At 39.3% G+C, this 19,107-nt stretch overlaps 3 protein-coding genes across 7 annotated transcripts; 1 reads left to right on the top strand and 2 right to left on the bottom strand.

Annotated features, from left to right (window-relative positions):
* The first annotated feature begins 1,807 nt into the window (after positions 1–1,807).
* lg07h22orf39 (linkage group 07 C22orf39 homolog) lies at positions 1,808–17,604 on the top strand. 4 transcript variants are annotated; one of them, XR_009204965.1, is made up of 4 exons: positions 1,808–1,900; positions 4,190–4,357; positions 7,184–7,347; positions 17,587–17,604. XR_009204965.1 is itself a non-coding variant. In XM_058394651.1 (4 exons), the coding sequence occupies exons 1-3, from the start codon at positions 1,880–1,882 to the stop codon at positions 7,046–7,048; spliced, it is 279 nt and encodes a 92-aa protein (XP_058250634.1). In that variant the 5' UTR covers positions 1,808–1,879; the 3' UTR covers positions 7,049–7,068; positions 7,184–7,341. The 4 variants fall into 4 exon arrangements, 3 of the variants coding, with proteins under 3 accessions (XP_058250634.1, XP_058250635.1, XP_058250633.1); XM_058394651.1 differs by lacking the exon at positions 17,587–17,604 and adding an exon at positions 6,959–7,068 and having other exon boundaries at positions 7,184–7,341; XM_058394652.1 differs by lacking the exon at positions 17,587–17,604 and having other exon boundaries at positions 7,184–7,786.
* LOC131355972 (tripartite motif-containing protein 16) lies at positions 5,092–8,648 on the bottom strand. Its single transcript, XM_058394649.1, has 6 exons — positions 8,298–8,648; positions 8,101–8,196; positions 7,780–8,022; positions 6,598–6,757; positions 6,439–6,498; positions 5,092–6,330 (listed from the first exon to the last, which is right to left on the bottom strand). The coding sequence occupies exons 1-6, from the start codon at positions 8,646–8,648 to the stop codon at positions 5,771–5,773; spliced, it is 1,470 nt and encodes a 489-aa protein (XP_058250632.1). The 3' UTR covers positions 5,092–5,770.
* On the bottom strand, positions 9,484–14,315 carry LOC131355971 (tripartite motif-containing protein 16-like). 2 transcript variants are annotated; one of them, XM_058394647.1, is made up of 6 exons: positions 13,386–14,304; positions 13,196–13,291; positions 12,855–13,097; positions 11,264–11,423; positions 11,106–11,165; positions 9,487–10,293 (listed from the first exon to the last, which is right to left on the bottom strand). In XM_058394647.1, the coding sequence occupies exons 1-6, from the start codon at positions 13,884–13,886 to the stop codon at positions 9,752–9,754; spliced, it is 1,602 nt and encodes a 533-aa protein (XP_058250630.1). In that variant the 5' UTR covers positions 13,887–14,304; the 3' UTR covers positions 9,487–9,751. The 2 variants fall into 2 exon arrangements, with proteins under 2 accessions (XP_058250631.1, XP_058250630.1); XM_058394648.1 differs by lacking the exon at positions 13,196–13,291 and having other exon boundaries at positions 9,484–10,293; positions 12,855–12,953; positions 13,386–14,315.
* Positions 17,605–19,107: the final 1,503 nt, after the last annotated feature.

Raw genomic sequence — 19,107 nt, forward strand, 5'->3', positions numbered from 1 at the left:
AGGCAGTGCTTATGTTTACAGTACATTAAGAGCCTGATCTATTTATTAAAAAAAAAACAAAAAAAAAAAACAGCACTATGTTCAAATGTTAAAGAATTACGTGTTTAAAAAGAGAAATGCTGTCTCACTTTGATTATGTCATCTCCTGAGGTGAAAATCACTCAAGGCATTGGAAAGCGAATCTCGTTGTCATCTCAGTTCATGCTCACGAGCTTATCATGCCCTCAGTGGGGAAATAATCACTGATTGATCCGCTCTCTTTATTTCTGATGAGTAAACTTCTTGTTGTTAATGCCTGTTTATTTGACAGAAGATATATGAATATCCCCAAATAAAGATTTTCTTTATGTGGCCGCTGAAGCTGTGGTCTGCAAAGAGCTTACAAAGCATGCAGAGGATCTTGCTGTCAGAAGATATTGATCAGGACAGGAGTAGAAAAGAATTTCTAAAGCAACAACTGTACACACAATAAAGGCTCTCACCAAATTTGGACCAAAGGACAAGGTGAAAACGTAATGAATCGAGGATGTACAGGAATATCTGGCAAGACAGCTGGCTAGGCTGATGTGTTAAGAGCTGATTAGACCATGAATGAGCATTTTGGCAGATATGTTTGGCAGAAATAATCAGTACATTCAATCATCCAAAGAAGACTTGTCCATGTTGAAGCATGGTGGTGGTGGCATGGGAATCATAGCTCCAAATACTGATCTACTTTGGATACAACCCCTGCAGGGCTCTGTAAGGCAGCTGAAGATTAGGCAAAATGTCACTTTTTAGACCGGAAGCACAAATCAAGTCAAAAGTGTAGCAGCTTGAGGAGAATCAATGTTTCTGAACTGCCCAGTTGAAAAGAAGGCATTGGTTAAACTGGCTCCTTAGCAGCTTGATCTTTGCAGGTGGACACCAAGGCAAGGATAGAAGATGTCAGTGTTTCGGCATGTCAAGTGGAGAGAAGACCCTGGAGCAGACCAAAGCCTAGATGAAAGGTTTTTATCTGTTATTTGGCCTGGGAGTGACTGGGTATCCCTGTGTTGGAGCTGGAGGAGGAGACTAGGGAGAGGGGAGGTCCGGATATTTAAGTTAAGTTAAGTTAAGTAGCCTTTATTTGTCACATATACATTACTGTACAGTGAAATTCTTTCTTCACATATCCCATCCTTGGAGGTTGGGGTCAGAGCGCAGGGTCAGCCATGATGCAGCGCCCCTGGAGCAGGGGGAGGTTGGAATGGTGGAAGCTTGACGGTGCTGGGGCTTGAACCCCGATCTTCGGTCAACGACCCAGAGTCTTAAACACTTGTGTCTTTTGTAAGAACGATATCGGAACATCTTGGTACCCTGTCCAGGGTGTCCCACACCTTGTGCCTGGAGTCCCCTAGGATAGGTTCCATGTTCCCTTTCATCCTGTTTACAACAAGCAAAACAAAAGATCCATGGATCCATGGATGGATGGATGGATAACTTACATTGCTGGATACTGGTAATCGGCAGTGTTTACATAAAAGATGTAATGCTAGGAATGAAACTGAAATGATCTGTTTATTGCTCTTATTATTATTATTATTATTATTATTGATTTAAAGAAGCATTATAGTTATAAAGTTACCCCATAGTTTTCTGTTTTTAAGTGGAATTGGCTTTGTACTCACAACACCTGTTATTTTGAAGACCCCTAGCTATCTCTGAATTTATTTATTCATTATTTATCTATCAATTTTTCTATTTTATTCTTAATTGCGGTTGATTTTGGACGCAACAATATATATATATATACTGTATATCTCATCTTGTAACATCTAGCGTTAAAGGCGGAAGCAGACACTAGGTGGCAGTACGGCATCACACAACGTTGAATTAAGTCCAAGAAGAAGTAGTCGATATGGGAGAGACACCTTGGCGCGTATGTCTTCTTTTTGTATTATTTTGTTTGTTTGTTTGTTTGTTTGTTAGTCAGTTCCTGATATGATTTTGTGTATGTTTACGTTGCTCAGTTTGCATGCTTTGTCTGTTTTAAGGCAGCGCGCACCTGACGCGTAGTTCGCTCGTGCACGCTAGCACGTCTCTGCGTGCTACGCGAATCTACGCGTTAACGCGAAAAACCTAAACTGCATTAAGGTTATAAGAGCGACTATAAAGCCCGCCTACGGTCACATCAGATAAATATATACATATACGCTTTATATACTTTTTTCTGAAATGAATTAGTAGATAACTGACTTGACAGAAAGCCTTTTTTAATCGTAATCACAGCTTCAAACATCACTATTACAGCACACCTGAGAGGTTTGTTCAGGTAGATAAAATGGCGGCACGCCCCCAAGAAGTGTCTGTACAGTATACCTGGACCACTGCCTAGACCTCGGGTCAGTGTAAGGGTCAATATTCATACAAGGATTAGCGTCAAAATAGATTCTCAAGACACCTTTCAGTTGTATAAGGCTTTTTGTAACGCTAGTGACAATATATAATATATAACAACTACGTAGCAACACACTATCAACCATCTGGAATATCATAACCACATAGCAACACAAAATAGCAACAGCCTAGCATCCAACTGGAATGTCATAGCAACAACCTAGCATCCAACTGGAATGTCATAGCAACAACCTAGCATCCAACTGGAATGTCATAGCAACAACCTAGCATCCAACTGGAATGTCATAGCAACAACCTAGCATCCAACTGGAATGTCATAGCAACACCCTAGCAATCAAATGGAGTATTATAGCAACACCCTAGCAACCAGCTGAAATGCCATAGCAACACCCAGGCATCCAACTGGAATATCATAGCAACACCCTAGCAGTCAAATGGAGTATCATAGCAACACCCTAGCATCCAACTGGAATGTCATAGCAACACCCTAGCAATCAAATGGAGTATTATAGCAACACCCTAGCAACCAGCTGAAATGCCATAGCAACACCCAGGCATCCAACTGGAATATCATAGCAACACCCTAGCAGTCAAATGGAGTATCATAGCAACACCCTAGCATCCAACTGGAATGTCATAGCAACAGCCTAGCATCCAACTGGAATGTCATAGCAACAACCTAGCATCCAACTGGAATGTCATAGCAACAGCCTAGCATCCAACTGGAATGTCATAGCAACAGCCTAGCATCCAACTGGAATGTCATAGCAACACCCTAGCATCCAACTGGAATGTCATAGCAACACCCTAGCATCCAACTGGAATGTCATAGCAACAGCCTAGCATCCAACTGGAATGTCATAGCAACAGCCTAGCATCCAACTGGAATGTCATAGCAACACCCTAGCAATCAAATGGAGTATTATAGCAACACCCTAGCAACCAGCTGAAATGCCATAGCAACACCCAGGCATCCAACTGGAATATCATAGCAACACCCTAGCAGTCAAATGGAGTGTCATAGCAACACCCTAGCAGTCAAATGGAGTATCATAGCAACACCCTAGCAGTCAAATGGAGTATCATAGCAACACCCTAGCAGTCAAATGGAGTATCATAGCAACACCCTAGCATCCAACTTGAATATCATAGCAACACCCTAGCATCCAACTGGAATGTCATAGCAACACCCTAGCAGTCAAATGGAGTATCATAGCAACACCCTAGCAGTCAAATGGAGTATCATAGGAACACCCTAGCAGTCAAATGGAGTATCATAGCAACACCCTAGCAGTCAAATGGAGTATCATAGCAACACCCTAGCATCCAACTTGAATATCATAGCAACACCCTAGCAACCAGCTGAAATGCCATAGCAACACACTAGCCACAAACTAAAATATCATAGCAACACCCTAGTGTCCAACTGGTATGGTATTCCAACACCCTAGCAACCATCTGGAATGCCATAGTGACCCCCAAGCAACCAACTGGAATGCCAGAGCAACGCACCATCAGCCATCTGGAATATCATAGCCAGATACTGTCTACCAACTGGAATGACAGTGCAACTACTCTAACTAGCAATATTCTAGCAACAACTGAGCAACACCCAAGTAACCAACAGGACCCACTTAGCAACATTCTAGCAACTAACTGGAATATGATAGCATCATGCTAGCAAGCAACTGAAATGTCATAGCAGCTCCAGCCTGATGAGCAACAATTCACTCATTTATATTTATTATCGTTTTGTTGTCATTAAGCAGCAGTTAATGCGATGCTAATCTCTGCATGTTTTCCATCTCAGCCACCACGGGCATGCGACGTCTACTGGGCTGAATTCAAACACTGTAAAAGTTTGCGCAACCGTTTCCATCACTACTACGCCTATGGGACGTCACCCGTCTGTCTGCAGTGGAAAGACGACTACGAAGCCTGCAGAGAGTGGGAGAGTAATCACAGTCCACACGCCAAGGTTAGTGTCTGTTATAAAGCATCACATGATCACGGAGGTGTTGCAGTGTTTGGTTTCTCAACCCTTTAAGCACTGTGGGGTTTTTTTTTTTTTTCTTTTCAAGGAGAGTCTTCAAAATAGTGAGAGAAATCGAGTTTCTGAACAGAAGAACGTCCCTCCATTTTGGGAGATGAGAAAAAAACCACCAGCTGACTGGCATTTACCTCTTAATGAGCCAAAATAAAAGCATTAAGAATATATATATATCTTTTAAATAATTTATTCAGCTTATTCAATCTCTCATCATTTCTCCTATTCTCCATGACCCTAGGTGTCTAGTGGACTTTCTTTCAAAATCAGTACTTATATGTTGTTCATTGTTTTTATATGCTTTTATGTTTTTAGATGCTTCAAATAGTTTCAGAAGTAACTGAGTCTCAGCCGGTTAGAATTTTATAAACCGCTGTAGTTGATTTGTAGGCTGAAACTCTAAACTTGCATGCATGTGTGACTTTTGGTTCATGACATTAAATAAAAGATCTCATTGAAAATGGATGTCACTTTGTTTGAATTCCTTCGAGTCGGTACAGTTTGTTAAAGTTCGCCTAAACATCAGTAAAAATAAGGTCAGCAAGGTAAGTTTAAATAAGCTAAACATTGCCTAAGCTACCAAAGCTGATTATGAGCTCGAAATATGTATTAAAGTGTTGTGCTGTTATAGAAAAATAATCAACAACAGGGTGAAGTGAAGCAGCTATTTTATTGTGAAGAATGGGTTACAGTTCTTTACTTAAAGAAGAAAGGTTATTTTAAGACAATTTCTCCATTTATAGTTAACTGTTGTGGAATAGCATGTTATTACGTTATTGCAGCTAATATGTTTGTATAATGCGTTTTCCTTTGGAAACGTTTTAAATTGTTCGCTTCAGGGGTTTGCTCTGGGTACTCTGGTTTCCTCCCCCTGAACAAAGACATGCGTTATAGGCTGATTGGCAACTCTAAATTGTGTGAGTGAATGTGATTGTACCCTGTGATGGGTGTCCCCCACCTTGTATCCTGATTTTAGGGGAATAGGCTCCAGGTTGCCTATGACCCTGCAAAGGATAAATGGTACAGAAAACTGATGGATGAATAGAAGTTTCGTTTATTATTAAGTGTCACGTCTGCCTAACAAGAACCTATAAATCAGTTTTATCAAAGCGATCATGCAAGAACTTCAAGATGTCAACAGTGTTTTTGTACAGAACGCAGTAGAATATCCTTGTAACATATTTCTTGCTACTGCTGAAAGGTTTTTTTGTTCTCTACAGAGAGAAAATGATGTTGATTTGTATAACTACACCCGAAAAAACAATCCCTGTACGTTCATAAGGTGCTTAAAGGTTGAATCATTACATAGTTGTTCCACACTCTCTATTCCTACAGCTTAGTCTGTTAGTCCATCATGGCCTCCTCCTCTTCCTTCAAATCACAGAGCTTGATTTGACTGCCTTTTCCTCCCATTCCAAACCCAGCATACACAGGCTCAGTAAAATTGATCTGAGCCTTATAGATAAGACTCATATCGTTGCAGACATTGTAAAACTCCAGAATACCTAATCCATGATCCAGATACACCCCTATTCTGGGGCAACGCTTGTTATGGTTAACAGCTATGTACTTATTATCATGCCAGAATTGGTAGGAAGTAGAATAACAGCGTAGACCCCAGGAACAGCGGTTTCTTCCAAAGAGAACACCCTTTTTTCCTTTCCTGTAGATTCCGGTGTAGGACACAGCGATGCACACCCAGATGTTGGCGTTGTACTCGACCTCCCAGTATTGTGGGGTGCCTTGAAGACGCTCTTTGCAAAGGATTTGTGCTCTGCAGTCAAATCTGTCCGGATGGCTTTTGTAATCTTGTGCCTGGGGCATGGCATTCACCTCCTTGTTCTCTTTGGACAAGCGGAGAGACATGTGTGCAGTGTCAGGGTTCAGCGTGAGCTTGGAAGTGTCTAGGTTAGGAAGCATTGCAAAGAACCATTGTTAAGACGTCTAGAAACAGATGTAAGGTGGTATAAATTATTACAAATGCAATGTTAGAGATGGAATGGTAAACTCACTTTGCAATAAAAGATCCCGCATTTTCAACTCGGGCGATTTCAGAATGTCCGCCGTCTGGACTGTTCAAAGAAAGATCGGTCCTGGTAAGTGTCATGCTGGTGGTAACAATGATATAACTGAGATGTTTTTATTTTGTCTGCAAACTCAACTCTACTAACCATGTTTGCTGATGTTGGCAAAGTGCAAGTTGCAAACGTGGTTTATCTGCTTTATAAGGTCCAAGACCGCTTCCATGGCAAGTTGAAAAGAGGAGTATGGATGGACATAGAGGACAGGGGAAGACATGGATGAAGAAAGTGGAGGAGTGGACAAAATACCCTGTGGACAGAACAGAATCAGACAATATTTCATTAACATTTGCGACATTATGTTATTTGAAGAAAGCCACTGTCCTAGTTGTTCAGAAATTAGGGGAAGTTCTGTTAGAACAGGGAAGAGTCTTGATTCATAACTTCCCTGTACCCTGAGAGATGGTGGGACTAGTCAAGCAGTTGTTAAGTGCTAATTTATGTATTTCAGGAACAGGAAGCTCTTGAGATCTCATTTGATGACTGCCAGTGTACCTTGAGAGATGGTGGGACCAGTCGAACAGTTTGTGCTAAGTGCTAAGTTATGTACTTCAGGAACTGGTAGGTCTTTAGATGTTACTTGAAGACTGCTAGTGTCTCAGCTGTTCAGACATTTAGTGGAAGGTTAGGCTAGTCCTTTAAGGTTAATGAAACTGGTCTCTTTTTGGCTTTTTAGGCAAGTGTCTTTCAAAGGGAGCTGGTGATGTCCGGCAACATGAGCAACAACAACCACTGGTGACTAGATGCGGCAGTGTCCAGTGATGCAGCACGCAAGATCTTCTGCAAGGAGCAAACACTGCTTCTCCTTCATCTCAGATGACACGACGCATATGTACACTGGTACATTTTATATAAAACACTTTAGAGGCAAGAATACTGATTTGTTTTTAAGTCGAATGCTAGTTGCTGCACCAACAGAGAAATATTATTACTATGGCAACCAGCAATAGGAATGCCTACTGCTGACTTCATAGTACAGCAACTGGTGAACATAGCATAATAAAGTTTAAGACATCTTTAGGCAGACTGACAGCATTTCCATTGCATGTTTTTTTTTTTACAACACAGACACATCTGATGGCTGTTCTCAGACCGTATCCCATTTATCTTGCGACATCACTCATTTATTTGTCCATTTCATGGTTTATCTGATTACAATTCAACATCAACAAGCTACCTTTTGTTAAAGCTACCTTGTTGTAAAAGGTACTGTTAAAAGTACCTTTTGTTACCTTTTTGTTTTTGCCCTTTGGTTTGATATAGGCTGCCTACCTGTAGAAAACAGACGCCGTTATCTGCTTGAGAGAGCCGCTCCAGGCGCTGTAGTTCAAAATCTCTCCTCTTCAGATCGGTGATCTCTGATGGCAGTCGCTTCAAAAGTTCTGTGGCCTTCTTCATGGCTTCTTCCTCCTGATCCAGGATCAGCTTCTTTACCTCACCCTGTCTTAATTCTATGGTGCGGATCAGCTCTGTAAAGCTCTTCTCATTCGCTTCCACTGCCTGCCTTGTTGAAGCCTTTTTAGAAACATGGAAGCAAAATGTGATTCAGAATCTGATTCAAAATGCCACAGTTTCACGAATGCACAAACAAACCTGGAAATCCTCGATTGCTTGTTGTAATGCTTGCATATCGCTCTCTCTGCTTGTGATCCTGTCAGTAATCTCCCTCTGTGTCTTCGCAAGCTTCAACTGAAAAACGCAGACAAGTAAAATAATTGCAAAAAGATATATACTTACAGTTGAGCTCATATCTACATTATTATATGGTAAAAAAAAAAAAAAATGCCTACTTTCACGTCAGCCACTTCGTGGTCAATCGAGACGACGTCATGAGTTCTGTGTTTTTGTGTAATGCACATGTGACATATGCACTGCTTATCTGTGCGGCAGAAAACCTCCATCAGTTTGTCATGTTCGGGACAGATGCGCTCTTCTAGTTTTCCCGTAGCCGCCACCAGCTTGTGCCTCTTTGCGTTTGCATGTAGATCGTTGTGGGCGTTCAAATGGTCTTCGCAGTATGAAGACAAACACAGCAAACAGGTCTTCTCTGCTTTGCGCTTCCTTCCTGTACACGAACTGCACTCTACATCTGAGGGTTCAGTAGAGCTGAGTCCTAAAGATATGTCCGTTTCTTCTTTCATACTCGTCGGGGGAAAAAAGGAGATACTAGTAGCACCAGTTTAAAACCCGGCTGGCAGTGGTTAGTTTCGTTTCTCCTAAAGTCTGCCAAGGAGAGTCCAAATATTTCTCTGGCGAGGAGGGTGTGGATTTGGAAGTTTGAAGCCTCTGACTCACAGGACTGATATTTATTTAACCACAACATGAGCACCACGTTCTTCATATAGTAAAGTTTCCACCACATGATTACTAATCCTTGTATAAGCCATTATGTGTATAAAAAAAAAGTAATGTAAGCTTAAAGTTAAGGCCATGATGCAGTTTGTAGACTTTTCAATGATTCTTTCAAAGATTCTGTGTCAACTGAAAAGCAATCATCATCGTGTGAAAAGAAGAAAACTTAATGAACACACTGAAGTGCCTTTCAGTAGTGACATACAAAAAAAGGTACATGCTGAAAAGTATATGTCGATGCTTTTGTTATATTCAAGTATTTATTAAAGCATCAGCATTAAGAATAAACAATTGCCTCTTTTCTGGTCTGATGATCCAACATTGCTGAATGTAAGAAAGGTTTATTAGTCATATGAGCACTTGGAACCAAAGTAAAAATAAATGAATCATTTGGGGAAAAATCCCATGTGAAAAGAATACCATTTTAAATAATAACATGGAAAAAAAAAATAAAAAATCAAGTGAGAAACATCATTAGTTGCTTAGATAAGGATGAATTTAGGATTTTTGCTAGAAAAAAACAGATGTGTAGATGAATTTGTATGACTGACGTAGCGTAAATATTATATAATGCAATTCAATCTTAAAACAAAACACATACACTTAGAAATAAGATGTAGTAATAGTTTATTGTTTGTCACTTCGTTTTACATTTACTGTGTTGGCATGAAAGGTTTTTCATAGCACCAAAAAAACAAATAACATATAATGCAGACATAGCAGCAAAGAATAAGAATAAAGAAATATATATCTAAAAGAACCATTGCATAACAATGCAATAAAGAAAAATGTTAACCAGTAGAACCGTAATAATACGCATTGAGTAACACTGAAATCTGAAGTGCAACAAAGACATTCTTTATGAGAAAGAGGTTGATTTTAACTATAAATCTTATAAATCACATAGTCGAATGTGAGATCCTATCCCTACCAGTCCAAACCCAGCATATACAGGCTCTGTAAACTTCGTCTGGACCTTAGTGATGAGGCTCAAGTTACCCGAGACATTGTAAAAGGCTAAAATCCCTGCTCCATGATCCAGATAGATCCCTATTCTAGTACAATCTAAAGATCTGTCAGGGTGGGGTTTCTGCCACTTATTGTCATGCCAGAATTGGTATATACCCCCATAGTTGCGTAAGGCCCATGAGCTTTTGCATCTGCCAAACAGAGCGGCCTGTTTCCCTTTCCTTTTTATCCCTTTGTACGAGACTGCGATATTAACCCATGACCCTTTCGTACCGCACTCCACCTCCCAATAACGTGGTGAACCACGCAGACCTTCTTTGCATAAGGCCTGCACCCGCCTTTCAAATCTGTCGGGGTGGGAAGGATAGTCCGCTGATGTATGGACAGCGGTCAGTTCCTTGTTCATGTTACTCAGTTGGAGATTGTCGTGCACTGTATTTGTATCCAGAGTAAGTTTGATTGCATCTGTTGTGGAAGAATTTGAAACAAAGTCAGTTGCTGGTGAACTGGTATGTCTTGTTGGAGTAATTCAGTTCAAGGCAAAAAATTTATCAAGATAATTTATCAAGGTAAGTTAATTTGCTAACATTACCACACCCTATATGTAATTAATGGGGCTTGTTTTCATTGCTAGGTTATGCTAGTGGCTTACAACTCAGCTGCAAGTCAAATTCACAGTTGTTGTTGTTCTTTCCCTGGTCAGTGTGGCCACAGCAGATGATTTGGTCCACACGTACTGATTTGGCACAGGTTTTACACCAGATGCCCTTCCTGATGCAACCCTCCCAATTTATCCGGGCTTGGAACCAGCACTGAGAGTTGTGGCTGGCTTAGCTCCCTGCCCGGGAATTGAACCAAGGCTGTGGTAATGAGAGCGTGGGAACCTGCCACTGGACCACCAGGAGGCTTGCACATCAAGTTCAAAGTAATTGTACATTTTGCAAACCTTGCAAAGATTCAGTGATTTTTCTCATGCAAAATTGTGTAGTAGCTTTTACTCAGTTGATAAAAGAAAAAAGTTACCTTTTCACATGGATGCATGATTTTTAGCAGTTGTGTATTTCAAAGTACTTATTAGTACTTTGCTCACCCTGGTTGTTACTGTGCCCAACACTACACACATCTCTTCATTGTTTTGATCTGATCCTTTTAAAAGTTGTCTATACAGTATGTTATGTTTTATATTGGTTTTGCCAAGACAAAATAGTGAAGACAAAGCACTTCCTGGATTGTCTTTTTACTGAGGAAAAATGGAAAAAATAGCAAAAGCAACTCACATTTTAAGAGCTCCTGATATGTCTCTGGTAGTGGTGCAGATACAATGCCAGTGTTTTTTACTGTGAGGGAGAAAAGAAGATGAATTGAAATTTTATGCAACAAATATGAATTTTAGAAACAATGTGAAATTCTCAGAAAAATAAATAATAGAGAAAACCTCTTTCAGAAATGGTTATGAACCGCCATTGGCAGATTAAGTGCAGTTTTTTGATAAGATTTGAGACAGCATCAGTGCTAAGCTGAAATGGACAGGATGGATGGACTGATAGTGCTGGGATCTGGATCAACTTTGAGAGCTGGCGAACACAAGAAGCACTCTGGGAAAAATAAAAATTTCTTGTGAGACTCACAACAGGAAGGAAGTCTGGTTAGTAACATTGACATCAAAACACAGACATGTTAAAAGAATTTATTAAGATATTTAGAAATAAACAGAACTAGCAATTTTTTTTGGTAATACTACCATGGCCAAATACTGACTCATATACAGTACAATAGTAATGACTGAGACTGATCTTTCATCCAGCAGAGGTTATTTTGTTCATTTAAAGTTATATGATCTGCTGTAACAAAGTGTCCATCCATACATGCGTCCATCCATCCATACATCCAATGATCTATTGTGGAATAAACATCCATCCATCCATCCATCTATCCATTCATCCACGCAACAAACCATACTCATCCATCCATTCCTCCTTACATCAATTTAACATCCATCCAGCCATCCATCCATCTATTTGTGGGATGAACAACATCTATGCATCCATCCATCCATGAAATCAACAATATCCATAGGTTATTGTGTTCATTTGAAGTTATATGATCTGCTGTAACAAAGTGTCCATCCATACATGCATCCATCCATCCATACATCTAATGATCTATTGTGGAATAAACACCCATCCATTCATCCATTCATCCATCCATCCATCCATCCATGCAACAAACCATACTCATCCATCTATTCCTCCTTACATCAATTTAACATTCATCCATCCATCTATCTGTGGGATGAACAACATCTATGCATCCATCCATGAAATCAACAACATCCATACATCTGTGGAGTAACAAGCCAATACATCTCTCTATTTATGAAATGTAAACAGTATCCATCCAGTCATCCATCCCTGCAACAAACTGTATCCATCCATCTACGGAAGGAATAACTTTGATTTCTGGAATAAACAGTATCCATCCATCCCCCTATAGGATGAACAGCAGCCCCATCCATCCCTCCCTCCCTCCATCCATCCATCCATCCATTCCTCCCTCCCTCCATCCAACTATCCACGGGATTAACAGTGCCTACCATTTATCCATCCATCTAGCCATGCAACAAACAGCTTCCATCCTTCCATTCATCCATCCATTCTTCCATCCATCCATCCATCCATCCATATGTCCATTTATGGAATAAGTATCCATGGACATACTGCCCATGATGGATGTGACACCTTCCATACATGCAACAAACAGTATCTATCCATCCATCCATCCATCCATCTATGAACAACAACAGTATCCATAAATTCATTCATCCATCCACTGAACTCATTCTCTCACTCACTGACTCATGTATGTTTTACAGTATGGAAATTTTCCAAAAGCATTGCTATTGGCCTAATTATCATTAATAATCCATTAAGCTTTATAGTGATTTGATAAGACAGCTCATGAATGCAATTCATTAAAGGTTTTATATTCTACCTTTTCAGAATATGTCCTTTTGTAGATGTACTTACTTGTAGAAAATAGACTTCATTCTCAGCTTGAGAGAGCTGCTCCAGGTGCTGTAGTTCAGCATCTCTGCTCTTCAGATCACTGATCTCCCGTTCCAGTCTCTGTAAAAGTGTATTAACTTTCTTCACCACAGCCTCCTCCTGAGCCAAGATCATCTCCTTCACTGCACACTGCCTCATTTCAATAGAGCGAATCAGCTCTGTAAAGCTTCTCTCATTCAACTCCACTGCCTTTGTTGCTGATGTCTTAAAAAGAAATAGAAATACTGTATTCACTCACATATCACAATAAAGATCAGTGCTTCATAACAAAATCTAATTTCTGTAGGTAGAAATAAGTAAACCTTGAATGATTTAATGGTTTGTTTTAAAGCTTGCTCCTCTTTCTCCCGGGTCTGAATCATTTTAGCTGTCTGTCTTTGCATTTTCCCAAGTTTAATCTGAAAAGCCAGCAAGAACAACGCAATGTAACGAATGCTATAGCCGTGCCATGTATTATGCCATCGTAGAAGAAAGCAATAAAAAAGTGCATACCTTTTTCTCAGGCACCTCCTCCCCAATCAAGACGACATCATGGTTTTTGTGTTTGTTAGTAATGCACAGGTTACATATGCACTGCTGATCTTTGCGACAGAAAATCTCCATGAGTTTGTTGTGCTTGGGGCAGATGCTGTCTTTGAGGCTTCCCGTAGTTTCCACCAGCTTGCGTCTCTTCCCCACATGCAAAATGTTATGCAGATCTAGATGATTTTTACAGAATGAAGCCATACACTCCATACAGGACTGTTCTGCTTTACGTTTCCTTCCCGTGCACACATCACACTCCACATCTGAGGGTGCGGTGTAGCTGAGATGGGCAGACTTTACTGTCTTTTCATCCATATTGGTAGAAGAAGACAATTTTGCAAGTGCCAGCCTCGCTAGTTTCGTTTCTCCTGAAGCAGGAATGAATACGTGGTGTGGGTGTGGATTTGGACCGAGGCTAACCACAATAACAGACAGATCTGGTTTCCTCTGTAAACTTAACTGTTTCATACATAACTTTTTTTCCAGCACAATGTGGGTAGGATTGCCACTTGATATTTCCAAGATCCCCAGTTATAAGTTGAATCCTGACCTTGGGTAACTGTCTGTATGGTGTTTTGCATGTTTTCCCCACAAGAATTTCTGCTTTTCCCAAAAAGCCACCCATAGTTTGACTGACTACAGTAAATTGCCTCCAAGGGGTGTACACAGTATGTGTGCATGGTGCCCACTACATGCCTCTTTTTTATGTTTTAGGTTCAGACAAGCAGCAGATTGGGAGACACAGTGGTTTAGGGATTTGCATGTTTGCATCATGTCTTTGGAGTTGGGGGTTCTTCCTGTCTTTCCTGTTCTTTCCTAAACTGTGTGTGTGTGCAATTGTGGCCAGTGATGAACTGGCATGCCATCCAGGATGTTGCCTTCCTTGTGCCTCGAGCCACCTGGGGTAGGCTCCAGGCTCCCTGCAACCCTGCAGGATAAGTGGCATAGAAAATGGATGGATGGATAAAAAAAGCTGTACTGTTCTCTCAGGACTGTCCCCCAATACACAGCATAATACACACTAATTAGTATGCCTAAATGTCATTGACACAATGGAATTGACAACCAATTAATGGCACCCAATGTGTTATTTGTGACTGTCAGTTGCTAAGTATTACAGTAACAGAAAATGCAATTCCCACCAGTTTTAAAGGTGCCCGTGTTCAGCATTGAATTTCTTTGTCATAGACACCGTTTTACCTATTCTGTAAGGGGCAATATATACATAAAACAGTTTTTTTTTTTCACACAAATGCTGCTGTCTTCAACGAAAATGGTGATATCAAATCCATTTCTGAGATGCCTGAAGTGCATGTCATAAGCATCTAAAATTTTAAGGTATTTTAGTCCTGTCTTCAACCACTAAAATTTTGTGTGAGGTTATCCAACAGAGGGAAAAACACACCTGACACTGAAAGCCAACAGAGTCCTGACTCATCTTATATCAGACTTGCATAAGTTGATTGCCAGTGTACTGGTAAAACGGATTAAATGTTACACACTGTGTTACTGAGTATCCGATAAAAAGATAAAACATAAAGCAAAAAAACACAATCCAACCAATTAGGAACAGGGCTGTGTCTCTGTGGTGGCCAGGTGTATCAAGTGGCACCTTAGAAAGACTACAGCATCTCTAGAAGGGTTTATCAAGCTAACATACAGTAAAAGCAAACTATTCCATGGCTCCATGAACCACAACACTTGTCTTTTCTGTTATTTGGAGGAATAACATTGCACTCAGTTCATTTTTAACTACTGATTAGCTAATAATCATTAGTTTACCGAATCATTAGCTAATGATAATTCACTAGTCATGCTAGCTTACTTGACTAGCCTAATATTATGATAGCTATGATTTTTTTTTCGTAGCTTGCCCGTCAACAATCAAACTTAGGAACATGTTCAGTAGAGTTCTACACCATACACAGATAAACATAAGTGCATGATGGTTTCTTCTGTGGGTGTGGATTAGCATTAGTCACAGGTCCACCTCAGGTTAGAGTGTAGATGTCTCTTGTCATGTCAGTCATGTGATCAATCAGCTGTGAAAGATCCTCGTCTTAAAAAAAATTCTAAGCTAGTAAGTAAGTAAAATATATATCGTAAAGGCTAATACATTAAGGTTAAGGCTCTGGGTCGTTGACCGGAAGATCAGGGGTTCAAGCCCCAGCACCGCCAAGTTGCCACTGTTGGGCCCTTGAGCAAGGCCCTTAACCCTCTCTGCTCCAGGGGCGCCGTATCATGGCTGACCCTGCGCTCTGACCCCAACCTCCAAGGATGGGATATGCGAAGAAAGAATTTCACTGTGCTGTAATGTATATGTGACAAATAAAGGCTGTTTCATTTCATTTTCACATAGAGAAGCTTAGCTACAATTCTCTTTAATCACTAGTTAAGTAGCTAGTATGCGACTTTTGAGATCTAGACTGAAATATTAAACTTTATTGTATTATAAGACGAGTGACACAGAGAAACAAACTAATTTGAATATTTTTGTCGACAGGAACTGAAGCATGGATATGATTGATGTAATGAGGTCTAAAGACAAATAGGAGTCACAGGTTTTGTGATATGGATATACCATTAGTTGTGTCACCTTAAGCGAATTCTCGAGAACCTGTTCCTGTCAAAAAGTAAAACAAAAAACGACTGGAGGCTGCATATTATTCAAACAGTATTCAAGGCTACAAGGTACTTATAGTCTCAATATATTAATTCAATATCCACCATCATTCCACCGCAACACCCCCGTCCCCACACATAGACATATTCATTAACAAACGTCATCCTGTCAGCCTTTAATAATAAGTTTACCAGCCACAATGTTTGTTTTGTGCTGTGCTGCAGGGTCTCCCAATATGGTTGACAATCGCACATAAGACAAGTGCGAAGTCAGAAGTATAATAATATTGTGTTACATCTGTTCCTGTGATTTTTTCCCCCCAAACATATACCTCACCATGATCATTCTATCTTCAGTGCTGTAGAAGTGCATTAAGTCTACATTGTGAATGCTAACCTAAAGCACTAAACTGGTTCTCCTGTAATAATGAGTGACACTTGTGTCCACACCCTTTCATTATCCTGTTTGTGTGGACCAGACTGTAAAGAGGAAGTCATGCACTGTGAGGCATCTGACTCATCTGACTCATTCCATCGTGTCTTACTGTGCACCAACGTGATGTTTGCCTGCAGCTGTACCACATTTGGCATTGTTACTATAGAAATGACAAAATATTAAAAGGAATATAAACTTGTCTGTAAAAACTAAATCAAAACCTTCTGACCAATCAGAATTAAGGATTCTGTACTTATGTTGTGCTAGAAATCAGTGTATACAACTTTTCTTATTTTAACCAGTTTAAAAGACATACATGAGATGTATTTTACAATAAGCGCTAGAAATGACAAAGTGAAGCTTATAAAAATTTAATTCTGGCTTTTTGTCACATAGCGGAGGTGAAAGCAGATGCAATTGCAAAAATGTTTAAATATTGGATAACCAAAAGGCCAACTAAAACAAATGAAAAACAAACAGAAGCATATGACATACAATGCTCAAAGAGGCAAAGAGGGTTAAATACAGCAATTTTGTATATTTATACTTTATTTAGCCAGTAAGCACCAGAGATGTCAAAATATTTCTTCCACCAGGGAGTCCTGGTCAAGACAAAACAAATTTACATAACGGACAAATTTCAGTATATTCATGACCTAAAGCTATTATGAAAATAGAAAATAAGAAGGGGACTAAAACTGATCCCTGTGGGACACCTTTATTTGGTGGAAGAAAGGCTGCGATATAGTTTTCTAGCAAGAGGCACCAAGAGAAATAATTCTTAAACCGACTCAGAGCCAGTTGACTGAGACCTATGTAGGAACAGTTGATGATCTACAAAATCAAACACTGTTCCAATCTTATTAGGTGCGAAATAGGGTTGCTAATCGGAAAAAACAAAACAGGTGAACACAATCGAAGGAAGAACTTGAGCAGGCACCAAAGGAAGACATTCAAAATATGATAAAGAGTGTCCTCTGGTGGTCTGGGGAGGAATTGCACATGACACTTAAAAGTAGAAGTATATATATATATATATGATTTTTAATTAATTTCTTTATTGTTACAAATGCTCTTTCTTTGCTAATGATTTCTACTTTGGATTTTTAGGACTTTTAGCTATCATCTATAGACATCAAAGTGAATAAAATCAAGAGAAGAAACTGATGAGGTAGGTGAAGCCAGGCAATACATTTTTGGAAATGGTCTTTTTTTTCTAAATTGATTTCTAGATTTTTTTTCTAAATGTTTTAGATGTCAGGATCCCATCAATGTTTGTATGTTCTGCATTACTATGTCAATAGTAACAAACTTCAGTAGTTTCCCACTGGGAAATGTAAATTTCCCATTGGGATGAATAAAGTATCTATCTATCTATCTATCTATCTATCTATCTATCTATCCATCCATCCATCCATCCATCCATCCATCCATCCATCCATCCATCCATCCATCCATCCATCCATCCATCCATCCATCCATCCATCCATCCATCCATCCATCCATCCAGTTTCCAGATGAAAAAAAGAAAAGAGAAGAAGAGAAAGGAAAAATACGATAAACTCTACAGTGAAGATATTTACTAATAGGCAAAGCTATTTTACTTTTTATTTATACAATTTGTTAATACATAACCCTAAATAATTAATACTGAGACTAGATAAGTGACTATTCTGTTTAGTTTAGTTTGATTTCTACCACGAAATATAGCCTATAAAAAAGTGCTGCACTTTGCATAACGTGTCAGTAGAGGGAAGTGTATTAATGCTTTATAATAACAGTACATGATTTATCCCGCACTAACACCGGAATTAATACTAATTAATAGTAATAATGACGAGTTAAATCATGTACTAATTAGGAACCGATGAATGAATTCATAACGACCACCTTAGGTACATGTTTAATGTATTTATTAACACATAGGAGTAAAAAAAAAAAGAAACCTGCTCTATCTAAGTCAAAAAAAATATTGTATCCAACGCTGGTTTTAAATGTTAATAAATAACGGCATGTGCTAAATGAATAAATGTTACTGTATTAATTTCACTTTGGTGTGGAAAGGGTCCCAGTGCCCCAGAGATTGACCCAAAGCATGTACTAGAACTACAGTACATAGATAAAGTGTGTTGAATGAATTGATTTGTGTTTATGGCAAATTACATCAATAATTTGAAATGATGCAATGTATTCTTAGAGCATGTTAGATTTAGTTTACCCCATATCTGTAAATAATACATTAACTAACAAATCTGTGCTAAAACTTGGTTGTTGTGGTTGTTATTTATGCCTCTTATGACTGACATCATAAGAGCTGGGCCTCTAGGACCCGGGGCACTGCTTCTTCACCCACAAATGTGAAATTAATTCACTAACATTTATTCACTTACTAGACGCTATATATATTATCTATTAATGTCTATCTATTAACATCTATCTATTAACGTTGAATCTTGGTTATAGAGCATGTTTGTGTTAGTTTACGTGTTAACTGATTAACTAATATGTACTAACGTACTCAGGGTGGTCGTTATCCACCTATAAGACTCAGATATAGTTAAGGTTAACTCTTCATTAGTTCACGTCTTAACTCATTGATAGTTCATATTTAAGTGAAGTGTTACCTCATAT

This window comes from Hemibagrus wyckioides, linkage group LG07 (genome assembly GCF_019097595.1).
Source record: "Hemibagrus wyckioides isolate EC202008001 linkage group LG07, SWU_Hwy_1.0, whole genome shotgun sequence".
Classification (NCBI taxonomy): Eukaryota; Metazoa; Chordata; class Actinopteri; order Siluriformes; family Bagridae; genus Hemibagrus; species Hemibagrus wyckioides.